This window comes from Dermochelys coriacea, chromosome 14, assembly GCF_009764565.3.
Source record: "Dermochelys coriacea isolate rDerCor1 chromosome 14, rDerCor1.pri.v4, whole genome shotgun sequence".
NCBI classification, from domain to species: Eukaryota; Metazoa; Chordata; order Testudines; family Dermochelyidae; genus Dermochelys; species Dermochelys coriacea.
In genome coordinates, this window is record NC_050081.1 from 10967464 (window position 1) to 10981683 (window position 14220).

The window sequence follows — 14220 nt, forward strand, 5'->3', positions numbered from 1 at the left end:
TTTGTGTTTGTACAGCACCTTGCACGATGAGGTCATGGTCCATGTCTGGGGCTCCTAGGCACTACCAATACAAATAAATAATAATTTACACATTAAGGCTGCTTTATACTACCAGGATAGTACAAAAGGCCCATAGAATAAATGAGAATCAAGCTCATTAAATTTTAAGAACATTTCCCAGTGAAAAAATGTCTTTTTAGTCGATAGTCATGTGTGAAATACTATAAATCCCAGTTGGAATAATCCTCTGTCCAAGTCATGCCTTGTTTCATCATTTCCCCCTCATTCAGCTCCTCACTTATTTACAGTTGATGTTTTGTTATCTGTGACCTTCAGTAAAACCTTCCGATAGTCATAATAACTCACCTTGGTGCATGAAGCCATCTCTGGAGCTGAGTAAATAAAACAAATGCATTGTTTGGTGCATGCCTGCCAAGAAAAAAGAAAGATGGGTCTAATAGGAAGATGGATAGTCTGCTATTGGTAAAGGAATCAAATTTAGCTTCTGCCAATGTAGGCAACCTGGTATTAAAAGAAGGAGCTTAAGTTATTAAACTGAGCAGCTTTAATCATCCAGTTCAGGAAAATCCATTGCTGCAGGAGTGCTGAAGCTTAATGTATTTTTACTGCAAAGCCAATACATTTATTCTGATCAGCTAGCCATTGCTCACTAGTGTGTATGAAACTTCATTCTCTGAGTTCTCGGTCAGTAGTACGGGATGAAATGGATTTTTACTTGGAAATTGACCCTGTAACCTTGAACTTGATCATCCTGGTAGCTAGTTATGTTATTCTGCTTTTGGTGTTCCTGATTTCTTGCGTGCTATATGACTGTAGGGGGATAGATCCCAATAAGGAATATGCTCCTGAGATTCCTACGGATTCCCAGCCTCCAATCCGATTGGTGGTGATGCAACAGAACTTCCCTGGTACCCGCTGGGCAAAAGGACTTGTCTCTGATTATGAAAATTCTTCTGATCTGCCAGGGAAAAGAACTACTGTGGTTTAGGGGCCCACCAATTGCTTCTGAGTTCAAGTATCTATGGATAAGCTTGTCTTATCTGCCATGTTTACTTTCAGTTTGCAAATGGATAATACTCCAGCAAGGTAAGTTGAAACAGTGACTGATTTGATGTGGTGGTGTCACTGAGTGAGTTATTTTGTGTTTGGCTCTGTTCTGTGTTCATACAGTCCTAGAGACTTGCAGTCCCACCAGTCATGCCATAAGAGAGAGAGGGCCTCATTTTTATTGGCACCAAGAGTATGTCTACACATCAAAGAAAAACCCGTGGCTGGCCCATGCCAGCCGACTCAGGCTCGGGTTGCAGGGCTGTTCCATTACTGTGTAGACGTCTGGGCTTGGACTAGAACCTGAGCTCTGGGACCCTCCCACCCCACAGGGTCCTAGAGCCTGGACTCCAGCCTGAACCCAGAAAGCCACACAGCAATGAAACAGCCCCACAGCCCAAGCCCTGTGAGCCCGAGTCGGCTGACATGGGACAGCCACGGGTTTTTCTTTGCTGTGTAGACATACTCTTAGAGCCCAAGCGGCAGTGACTTCCTACCCCACTGTGGCACTGGAAAGGGGCTTTTGTATAAATGAGATTTAGGTTCCGTGTCTTTATTTTTACAGGAACACAGCATTGTTCAATTAAACCCACCCCTGCAGGACTCAACTGTACTATAGTGGGGTATCTGCATTGGGCTTTTATCAGCCAGACTGCAACTGACCTTGATAGACTGTATATCTCTCAAGTGAAAAAAGAAATGCCTAGGGATTTTACAAGCATATATATGAAGTATGTCTGATTTGAGCCTTCTGTGGCTGCTATCAGAGTGTAGCATTTATAATGTCATTTGTAGGCTCCTCAGAGCTGGCAGAGCCAAGCCTGTTTTGTATCAGATACAATATGATCTTTAACTACTGCCATAAATTGATTCTCAATGCCCCTTTCTGTGTTACCGTCTTCCACTGAACGTTATATGGGGATCTAGGATAATTCTGGGCTGGGTATGATATCTTCATTCATTATGCAAACTTAAACCAGGATAAAACGATCATCAATGCAGAAAGAATGAGTCATAATCAATGTCCTCACTATTGAGAAATGTATTGCAAGTGCAATCAAATTCTATTTACATACATGCATTTATATATGCACATTTCCCTGGTCTTTCTCACCCGAATATTTCTTTTGCTGTATTAAATTGTGGAGGTTGGTCTGTAGTTGTGGCAATTGTACAGTCAAAATTTCTAGTATCTACAGTAATAACAGCATGATCTCCAAACAAATGCAAGAAAACTACACCTTAAGAGCCTTCTTCGTCAATGAAAACCTTCCTATCTATGGTATTTACATAACCCCCCATTATCCTGGTATCTGAGCACCTCACAATCTTCAATGTACTTATCCTCACAACACCTCTATGATCTAAGGAAGTGCCATTATCTCCAGTTTACAGATGGTAAACTGAGGCATAGAGAGACTAAATTGCCCAAGGCTACACAGGAAGTCTGTGATGGAGCAGAAAATTGACCCTAGGTCTCCCAAGTCCTAGACTAATGCCCCAACCACAGATTCCTCTGTTTCTGTATGCAGATTGCTTGAGGTTTTTATGGTAAGGGTACAGATTGATTGATTGTGGATCCCAATTTACAGGTATTAAGGAACATGTATCACTGTGCTCATAAAAGAGTTTGCTATACTCTTGAATGGAAACCTGAAGTTCCTTTCTGATGGGTGGTAATGGTCACCATTGTTTGTGTTCTTCCAAAGCAGCAATAAAATGGTGGCATCTAGCCACCATTCACATACAATACCCATACTATTCCCCTTTTCTTCCTTCCTTTTGCAACATAAAATCCTTCTCTCTTTGAGTTGCAACAAAATTACACTGGAAAGAGATCAATGGAGGGTGTTAAATGTATAACAAAGCAAATATTTTAGCCCGGTTAAAAATAATTCCTACAGCATTCCAGAGTGCTGTGATAGCCCAAAACCTACTGAAAAATAAGTTTCAGCCAAAAAAAATTCACCCAGCTCTAGTTAGGTGCTATGTAATCAAGATCCTGCAGAGCAGAAGTGAGAGTAAACAAATACAGAACATTTCAAAGGTTAAGCTGGCAGTGAAGAGGAGACCACAAACCTCACTACCTTCCATTCCAAGATCAAGGCACACATCTTCAATCTTATTTTTGCTCATGTAAACACTTAGATCAGGGTATATATCATACATGGGTTTTTTTAAGAAACCCACACAAGGTCACGTTGAGGAGAGGAGGAAAGAACCACATGTTCAAAACAAACAAAAGAACCATGAACATGACAACTATTAGTAATGTAGCTTACTGCACTTTGGAAGACATTCCACTGCTCTGGTGATGAGGCCCACATATGACTCTGAAAAGCATGGAATAGTGATATCTAACGGAGGCGTTCTTGAGAGAGTAGAGTGCCTTGGTATTAACAGGGTCCAACAAAGGCCCTGAAGTAAATAGCAACAAATGCTACAAAGAATGATTGCTAATGGATACAAGGCAGCTGATATAGAGCAGATGTGATGTCTAAGCCTGTAGAACAGATTCTGATACTCTTACTCATGCTGGGTATCACCTTACTCCTCAAACAGTCCCACTGACTTCAGTAAGTAAGGTACTATTCCTCATAAGTCAGGGCATCAGAATCTGACCCTGGGAATGAAAATCAAGAAGCCATGAAGATCATTATCCCCCTATCCACCTGCTGATGCTACCCTGAATTCCAAGGGACCAGATTTTCATTGCTTTTAAGGCCAGAAATGATCTTCATGAAAATCTTAGTTTAACCTCTTATAGCATAGGCCTGAGAGCCTCACCCAGTAATCTCTGCATCCAGCCTATAACTTCTGTTTGAGCTACAGCATCTCTTTTAGAAAGGCATCCAGTCTTGATTTAAAGACTTCAAGTGACAGAGAATCCACCACGTCCCTTGGTAAATTGTTCCAATGGGTAATTACCCTCACTTAAAATGTTATGTTTATTTCTGCTTCACTGGCAGGAGCACATGCCACCTTTCACATACTACAACATGGTGACTTGTGCCCCCAGGTACTTTGAAAGTGGTTCTAAGTATGAAAAATTACAGGTCTAATGGAGACTTCATGCAAAATTGACCCCCTGCTATTATTGGACACAGCTCTCGTTGTCTTCAGTGGGAGATGCACCCACTTATAGCATGGCTAAATTTGGTCCTTCTTGTAAAAGAAGGAGAGAGGTGATCAATATAGTGCTTTGAATGAACATGAGACATGCCCATAGCTGTATGATCACAGGGATGACCATGACAAACAAACAAATATAATATTCCGGTATGGAATATTCTAATAGAGAAAAGTCTTCTTTGATTTCAGTGATAATACTCTCAAATAAGGACCAGTTTCTGGTCTTACTTGCAGAACCAGCATAACTTCCTTGATGTTAGTGTAGTTACTGTGTTGTGACAGAGAGCAGAATTTGGTCCAAGATGTTTTCTTCCTGTAAATTTGACCAGTGTCAGGTATCTTAGGCTAAGTCTACACTATAGCTTATCTCAGCATGACTTATGTCACTCGGGGGGGGTGAATAAATCACCCCCCTGAGTGACATAAGTTACAATGACATAAGCCCAGTGTGGACAGCACTATATCGGTCGAAGAGCTTCTCCTGCCAACATAGCTTCTGACATTCATGGTGGCTGGAGTAGTTAAATTGACAGGAGAGCTCTCTCCAGTAGGCTTAGAGTGACTACATTAGAGAGTAGCTCTCTAGTGTAGCCACGCCCTTTGTGTTTTGTGCAACCAAAAGTAACTTGAATTACATTTTTATTACTTTAAAAACATATGTATAGCTGTGTTTACAGTTCAGCAGTTAAAGTGATTATAGTGATAAATATATATTTACCATATGACACTTCTGAGAATCTAGGCAGTGGTTCTCAACCAGGGGTCCGTGTACCCCTGGGGGTATGCAGAGGTCTTCCATGGGGTAGCTCAACTCCTCTAGATAGTCGCCTAGTTTAACAACAGGCTACATAAAAAGCACTAGGGAAGTCAATATTAAATAAAATTTCACACAATGGGTGATTTGTTTATACTCCTCTATATGCCCCACACTGAAATGTAAGTACAATATTTATATTCCATTTTATAACTATATGATAAAAATGAGAAAATAAGCAATGTTTCAGTAGTAGTGTGCTGCAACACTTTTGTATTTTTATGTCTGGTTTCCTAAGCAGGTAGTTTTTAAGTGAGGTGAAACGTGGGGGTACGCAAGACAAATCAGACTCCTGAAAGAGATATAGTAGTCTGGAAAGGTTATGGTCCAGTGATCTAGCAATATCTCAGGGTAAAATGCAGTACTTTAGTTTATCATCTGTTGCTACAAAGTTGCCTTGTATTGAGACTTTGATTTTCTACGTAGTCAGTAAACACACTTGAAGCTGAAATGGGGTAAATTTGACAACTAAATTATTCAGTGTAAATTATTTGTACAACTCTGGTCCTCTAGCAGTGATGCTTGTAACCAGCTGTAGTCCAGTCCAGGGGTTTTAGGATTTACAGAACCTCATTTTAACCAGTTAAAGGTCAGACAAGTAGCAATTATCTGTCCCTTAGGGGGTAGCTTTATGTCTTCTTTTGTCACTCATCAAACATGGGCTGACACCTCATAGAAAAATTTTTAAACCATTGGGCCAAATTCTACCCTGTTGTAAATCAATCAGCTTCTGTGTGAATCTACATCTGGATGCAGGAGACCTGATGTCATAGGGAGGGGCAACTTACATGCCTTCTGCATTAAATTAGGGTGAATTTGACTGCAATCTTGTTTTTAATAGAAATGATCCTCTGAACAAAACATGAGAGAAAAGAAAAAAAAGATATAACAGTATTACAAACCAGATTCTGCCATCCTTATTCAAGTTGAATAGTAACTCACTATCAGTATTTCCAACCCCAAAAATTTAAAACTCACAAGTCAGGCTTCCAATAATCATGAGATTGGTGTAAAACTCATGAGACTTTTTTTAAAATAATGTATGTTGGATCTTTTTGTTTGTCTTCTGCTTTCTGAACTCTTAGGGTACACTTGGGTCACATTTTCAGGCTTTCCTTTGCAACCATGAGAGCTAGGACTATACCTGTTTTTAAAATGAAAACACAGATTCTCATATAATCACTTGTCTCCAAGAGTTGGAGTTTTAAATAAAACACAAAACCATGCAAGACTTGCAATACAGTCATTAGACCTAGCAGCGCTGTGCTCTGCAAGTAGTCCCCACTGAAATCATTCTTTTTTTAGTGTTTTTTGTTTTGATTTTTAGTACAAGAAAAATTAAGTTATTCCAAAATCAATTAACTGCAAATTATAACCACCCTTAATACAAGGTATTTTAAGCTTTGCTGGGAATAGATTTGGGGGGAAACCTAAAAATAGAGAAAGAACTACATAGGACAGAGAGTGTGATCACAGAACATTTTTTTTTTTGCTGTTGTTGAGGTGCCATATGCTGTAGGCATAATAGCAGATTTGTAGCTGTTTAGAAAAGGTTGTGCAAATATTTTAATAGTACTATGACACACTCACTGTATCTCTATCAGCTCATTGATATAGAGTGAGTAATTATACATGCAGAGATAAAGACTTGTAAGGTTATGGCAGGAAATATTCCTAGAGGGCAGAAATCTGTCAGCAATACATTTTCCTATAATTTGTGTAGATTTTGTTTGATTGGCACTTCAACCCCTAGGGTGAAATCCTGGCTCCATGAAGTCAATGGCAAAACGCCTATTGCATTCAGTCATGGCAGGATTTCACTCCTAAATGTCAGACAGAAGTAGGTCAGATAGTGTCCTCACTCCTGCAGGCCTCCAGTGACATAAAGAATTGAATGGGATAACTCAGAGCAGAATATGTCCCTGAGTTTTTTATGATAAGTTTATAAAAGCACAGTGTTCAGATCTGAAGGAAGCAATCAATTGCAGCACAGTTTATGGACTCTGCCCTGACATGTGGAACTATGAACAGTAAATAATCACTTGACACTGATATTAGTTTCCAAAAGACTATGCACAATTCTGCTTACAGTAAATGAAAGATTAAATGAGTATCAATGTTTCCCCTCCCCCAGGGCCGATGAAAAATTTCTTAGCGCTTGTCTGTGCTAGAAAGTTGTACTGCTTTAACTATACTGGTATTGTCCAGTACTGCATTGATCTCTACTGCTTTATCTATACCAGTATAGTTAAAGCAGTACAACTTTCTAGCATGGACAATTATACCAGTATAATTAAAGTAGTACAAATCCCCTAGTATGGATGCAGTTATACTGGAATGATGGTGCTAATACCAATATAGTTATTCCCATATGGGAAGGGAATAAGCTACTCTAGTATGAATGTCTTTATACAAGTCTGACCGGCCCACACTAGGGTTTCACAGATTTAAAATCACACTCTAATGAGTGTCCCATTGGCTGAGCTGAATGTGTGAAACACACCTCTCACTTAAATAGCTCAATTGGTAATAGGTTGTGAAATGGGCCTTCCTTATTGCTACTGAGGATTAAACAAAATAGAAGCACTTATGGAATTTTTGAAGATGACGTAAAATACCTTGATAACTTCCTTTTAAATATTCTCTGTACATTCCCAGTTGTGACGCCATCCAGCTCTCAGTGGGCAGCTGCCTGCTTCACTCATAATCTGCCATTTCATCTGGTGTTCACTGGTTTCTCAACTGAATCTACCAGCCAGAGAGCCAAAGACTGAATAAGCCTTTTAGGATGAGCTCTTATTTTCCTGGAGTTATGCCCTTCAACAAGTTAGTGGAGTGGGGGAGTTTGTTCTGATGCCATTCTCCCTATTCCCGTGGGAAAGAAACAGACCACAATGGCCCAGAGATCTATAACGCAATAAAGTAACAGCCATGTCGCTCTTTGCATGTACTGCACTTATCTTGCTTTCAAATTGCTACCCTGTTGATAATGGTATGTGCCTTGCTAAGTCGCAGCTGTGGCTACTCCTGGGGTATGTTTGTTACATTATAGCTTCAGCAGTGTTTTAAGCCCTCATCTTGATACTTAGCAATGGCAGTAAGTGCCCTTTGTGAACAAAGGTCTGAGTAAAAACTGCATCATTTAACCCTGATTTGGAGGCAGTGCAGTTTGGAGTGGCAGTGTGGTCTAGCGGATAGAGAAGTAGATGGGGAATAGATGATGGGGAGACCAGTGTTCTATTTCTAGCTCTGCCGCCTACCTGCTGCATGACCTTGAGGAAGTGACTCTGTTTCACATTCCCATTAGTCTTGTCTATTTAGGCTGAAGGCACCTCAGGGGAGAGAGAGAGACTCTCTCTTACAGTGTGTTTGTACAGTGCACAATGGGGTCCTGATCTTGGTTGGAAACCCTGAGCACTGTTCTGGTATAAATAATGTATATGCGTAAGTAGTGCACTCGGCCTGAGAGGGGTCCTCTGAACTAAAGTGAATTTCACCCTTAATGAACTGCACAGAAGTTGTCAATTGACTCAAAAAACAAAACACCCCTCTCGGTGTTTTAAAAGCATTTAAAAGGGGAGAGCAAGAGGATAAATGAACAAACTATTGTAAATACATGGCAATCGCAGGCTCTAAAAGCCTTTTCTGAAAACTTCCTTAAATGGGCTGACATTCATAATGGCTATCTAGCATTTTGTGGCTGCATGTTTTGAAAGGTGATGTGTGGGGGATAGGAATTTGTTCTGAACTGGGGTAGCACGTCACTCTATAACAACCCCTGTTTATTGGGCTGTATTACCTTTTTTTTAAAGCTACATATTATTGTCTGCTGAGAAGCCTTTATTCCAGGGTTTCCATAGAAACAGCAACAAAAAAGCATTAGCATTTCATTTGCTAGATTTTTACATTAATTCAAATCAAATGTGTAGTTAAACTCACTATGGCAAGGAAATATAGCTTTACCATGTGCCAATGCTAATGTAAAGCCATAAGATTTTCTAAAATCCCTGATAAGCCGCTATATATGAATATAGGATTAGTCCAGACAGACTAAACCTCCCTCACAAAAGGAGAAGAATCCCAGCCCACAGAATTAGTGTTTTGAACTTTGCAATTTTGAATGTGCTGTGTCTTCACTAATTTTTATTAGTGCACTGTTCTCTTACAGAAGATCATCATCTGTTGATATTTCTAAATATAGAAACGTAGATTCATCCAAGACAAAAGTCCCTGGTTGTGAGAAGGTATCTGTAACTAGCATGGGAGAATTACTTCTATTGCCTACCATCACCTCACCTTGTGCTGGGAGCTATTCATCTCTCACAAAACAAACAGCATAAGTTTAGAGCAATTCTTGAATGACGATTTCTGCCATCTAGCCATAGCCTTGGAAATCTCTATCTCTGCATGTATCACTCACTCATGCAACTGAGCTGACAAAGACACAGCAAGTGTCATAGTACCACTACAATATTTGCATGGCCTTTTCTAAACTACCGAGGCAGTAAAAATGATGTTGGTTATTTTGTGATAGGCTCTCTTTCTTCTGATTATTGAGCCACTCCTCTTTCATGGCACTAAGGGGTGAGGCACTGCTGGAGGTACCGTCTTTTGGGCAAGATATAAAACTGAGATTAGGACCACTTGTGGTAAAGATATAATGGGACTTTTTGTAAGAATAATGGTGTTAACTCTGGTCTCCTGGACCTATTCCAATTCAAGTAATTACATTCTGACATCGCCCCCCACCCCCATTTTACACTACATGTCCTAAACTGGTTTTGTAGTGTTGTGCTGAAGTCAGTGTCAATTGCAGGCACTCAGCACCTCTCTGACTCAGTCCCACCATTAGCTGTGCCGATAGAGAATACACATGGCTGCATTTCAGTGGTGGATGATGTGATCCCTTCATATTTCTTCCCTACCAGATGAGTGGTGTGCAGCTAAATGAGCTGTTGGTAAATCGTGTTGAGATTCTCAGCTGGAAGGTGCTACTGAAGAGTAAAGAGCTGTTACTACTAATTTACTGAAACACAAATATAGCATCAATGTCCAAAATTTGGAAACCATAACTATCATCAACTCTATCTTCTTATTTTAATCTTTTCTTGGCTTCTTCCTTTGTGCTTTCTCTCATGTATTAATTTCCCCAGACCTGTCCCTCCCTGAATTCCACCCCCTTATAGTTCCAGTATTTAACATTAACCTTTCAAAAAGGCATTTCCATACCAATCTGACTCGGGGGGCGGGGGGAGAGGGGGAAAACAAGTTTTCAGATGCAGATACTTTAATAGGGTATCTAAATCCAGCATTTGATCATTCAGCCCAGCCTGTGGGTGGGTCAATCTGTTCCCAACCCTGCAACAGATGATGTGTGCTGGTGACCAATCTGCACCCCCATTTCTCAATCTGTTAAATGGTGATGATAATGCTTATATCCTCGGGATGTTGTGATGCTTAATATTTATAAAGTGATTTGAGATCCCTTGTGTGTGAGGAACTATAGAAACACAAGGTATTAATGATTATTGTGATTATTTATTCGTGTCCATTTCATGCCCTGAAGTGGGATTTGGATGTCCTATTTAGGCACCCACCTTTTAAAACTGAGTTCTGTAATGTAGCAACTTATTGTGTCGGATCATATATCCCTAGTGCACCCAAAAATCTCACTGAACCCAGTGTCATTAATTCAGTGGGTGTTTCAAGTGTGCAAGAAAGAGAGGATCAATACCCATCACAACTTCTACTGGTGATATTGTTTTGAATTAGAACTGGAAAAACTGAGTGAGTTAAATTTAAAAACAAAGCCAACAAAGACATTCTTGGCATAAGCATCTGGACAGTGAATGTTTACTGAGAAAGATAAGGAAGCATGCATCTGATGAAGTGAGCTGTAGCTTACAAAAGCTTATGCTCAAATAAATTTCTTAGTCTCTAAGGTGCCATAAGTACTCCTTTTCTTTTTTAAGGAAGCATCAGAATCTGATTTCATAATGTCCCCAGATATGTGTTCTTCCAAATGACGTAACTCAAGCAATTTTCATGCCATTGAAGAATTAATATGAGTTGCTTCCAAACTGCTATTGATATTTGGATATTCATAATGTTAGAGAAATCAAATGTAATAAACATTAATATGGTAGCTTCTTTGTTGAAAAAAAAGAATCCATCTGTAGCATCACAACAAATGATCTAAATGTCTCTACATGCAGTATTCTTAAAGAATATCTGATTTCCCACTTAATCCAAAGGGCAGCCAGATAAAGATAGGTAGTATCTGATGGATGAATATTAACAGGGCTTATTGCAGCTGATTTATATTCAGTTCTATATAAGTTCTTATATCGTGCTCATCACCATAGTATCTGATCACTTCCAAGTGTATTAAGCAATGTGACTGACATCTGTAGTGTGATGGTTGTTCTTTCATCCTGTCCCCAGGTGAAGAAGTATATGCAGTGAGATGTCTTGTTTTGGTAAGCTTTTAATATACACATCGCTGTGTGTTTGTGTTAGGGAAGGCAAGTCCAAAAGGAAAGCACTTTGCACCTGGAGTGGAAGAAGATGAGGTTTGCGATGGTGCTTAGTTCTTGTGGGAGTTCATTCCAGTCTCAGACTGGCCTCCAAAATATTCTTAGAATTGTTAGGGCCAAAAAGGAGTAGAGCTTTTCATTTGCCAAACCAGGATAAGCTATTCTGGCAAAAGCACTCTTTTGCTGACATAACTGCATCTACACTGGGAAGATTTGTTGGTATAGCTGTATCGGCAAAACTTTTCTAGTGTAGATAAGGCATTATATAAATACAGAGGGATATTTGTATAAATCTGCCTAACTAAAATAGGGGAAATGCTTGCTAGTATTGGTGTTTTGTCCATAAGGTATCAAATAGAAGCCAACTCTTTAGCAATGGGATGAGCTTTGATTTTGTTTTTGGCATGAATCCAAACACCAACTCTGGACATGTGAAGAATGGCTAGCTGGAGAGAATTAATGTAGCGATGCAGACAGGAGAAAGCCAGGAGTTCTAAGGCAACCATAACTCATTCTGGATTGGGGGGAAAAAAATAAATCGGAGTTGTGAAATGTTGAAATGTCAGTGAGACTCTAAGCTAGCCAGAGCCTGCATTCAGGGATCTCTTGGAAGGATCAGGGCTTATGATTTTATATTACTGCTACAGGCCGGACCTCCTGCAAGGAGTTGCTTGCAGAATCAGGGCCACAAACTGACCGGGAAGAAATATTTTGTCTTGCCATTGTTAATTTTCTTTTGTGGATTTATTTTATCCCCACATAATTTTGTCTTGGCATTATTACTTTGCCTGCACAGGCACACAGTGATATTGTATCATTCTTTCTTTAAATCTGTAAAGACAAGGGATTCCTTTGTACATGGTAATTCTGTTTCCTCATATTTACAACACCCTAAAGTATCAGGTTTCCCTCATGTTTCAAGTGCACCTGCTCAAACATCAATGTTACCAGTTCAAAAATTAAACAGAGCCATAGGGGCTGGAGCTAGGGTGCAGGGGGTGCTGTTGCACCCCCTGGCTTGAAGTGGCTTCCATCATATACAGGGTTTACAGTTTGGTTCAATGGCTCTCAGCACCCCCACTATACAAATTGTTCCAGCACCCCTACGTCAGGGAGCCAGACTCTGATGCCCTTACTCAGAGTGAGAACCTCACAACTAGAATAGACCCAAAGTGGTCCTTCAGGCATGAGGTACTATTCAAAATGAGTAAGGTTATACAAATCTATCCCTTAGTCTATTTTAAATGTGTTGGGGTGAATTAGGAGGTGACATAAATCCTGGGGTCAGTAACATGTCACTCGGTGTATGTGACATATACCCTATGTATGAGGAAAGGTGGAGCTGTGGTTAGAACTGGTTGGAATATTTCTGTCTAAACTTTTTTTGAGGGGGACATAAATTTTGGTTTTCGAAAAACCCAAAATGTTCATGGAAAGTGTCTGTCTGTTTTCTTTTTTAAAAATTTATTTTTTATCAAAAAACTGAACACTCAAAAACTGAAAAGGAAAAAAAAATCAATTAAAAGACAGTTATCTGCTGAAGATGAAGAAAAACAAATGATAGAAATTTTCCAGGGGCAGAGAGATATTTTCCAATCAGCTCCAGCTGCAGTAGTTAAACCGATCATTGGGAAGATCTAAGATAGTATCACTGGACTTATTATTGAGTGTAGGTAGTAAAGATGGGTTTGCATCTCCTTTCATCCCCTTTATGGAAAAAAACATTGTATACATTCTATACTTGAGTGAATTTCTGGCAAAGTGAACTCCTGTTTTTATTTCACTTCTTTATAGGTTTCAGAGTAGAGAGTATTGTAAAACATAAGACATAGACAGTAAAGTGTGCAGGGGATTTTGAAAACCTACATATACAGACTCCAGAATGATAGAAGAGAGAGTGATAGAAGAAATTACAATCTCTCCACAAGAAGGCCAGAAAAGGGTTCCAACAGAAGATGGATTAAGTCTTGCCTATTAAAACCTACATAAGCACATCCTACAAAAGCAGAACTTCAAAACAGGGGTCACAATTTAGAACCTCCATTTCTTCTTCTTCTTCCTTCTTTTTAATAGCTGCATGGACTGGGAGGATGGGTTCTGTGACTGTGGTTTTTCTGTGCCCCATTTGCTGGAAAGTGTACAGGGTAATCCTAGTGAGAAAAGTAACAAACAAAGGTTGCAGAGGCCGGCCCAATTCCACTTTCACAGGAACTGAACAGTTTGTGCTGAGCAAAGAACAATGTCTAAGGAAGGGAAGATTAGATGAAAGAATGAAACAATATCACCTAGGGCTAGATTGTGCCCTTTATTTATTTGGCCAACTAGAAGAGGACCGCCTTTCTCTATCTCCATGTGCATCCAGCTCAGACCCACCTGAACAAGAGCTGGTTGGCAAATGTCAAATTGTTAATTTTTCTGTGAAAACAGGGATACGTGTTTTGTGAATTTTTATGGAAAGTGTGTCCTTTCCCCCTGTCCCTCCCAAGCAAGTGTAATGTGAACCTTGCATCTGGCTCTGGTATGGAGTACAGCCCTTGCTCTGCAGACACTTCCTGCCGCAAGCAAGTGGATAGGGACAGAGCTGAGCCCTAGTTCCTCCTCAGCCACTCTCTGGCCAGATAGAAGAGGATAAGCAAGCTGTACCTCCTCCAGGCCTCATTTACTCCCTCA

The 14220-nt window shown here is 39.9% G+C and overlaps 1 protein-coding gene across 1 annotated transcript; it reads left to right on the forward strand.

Annotated features, from left to right (window-relative positions):
• Positions 1-724: 724 nt before the first annotated feature.
• On the forward strand, positions 725-1009 carry LOC122456718 (small integral membrane protein 36-like). Its single transcript, XM_043497464.1, has one exon. It carries the CDS (start codon positions 725-727, stop codon positions 1007-1009), a length of 285 nt encoding a protein of 94 aa, XP_043353399.1.
• Positions 1010-14220: the final 13211 nt, after the last annotated feature.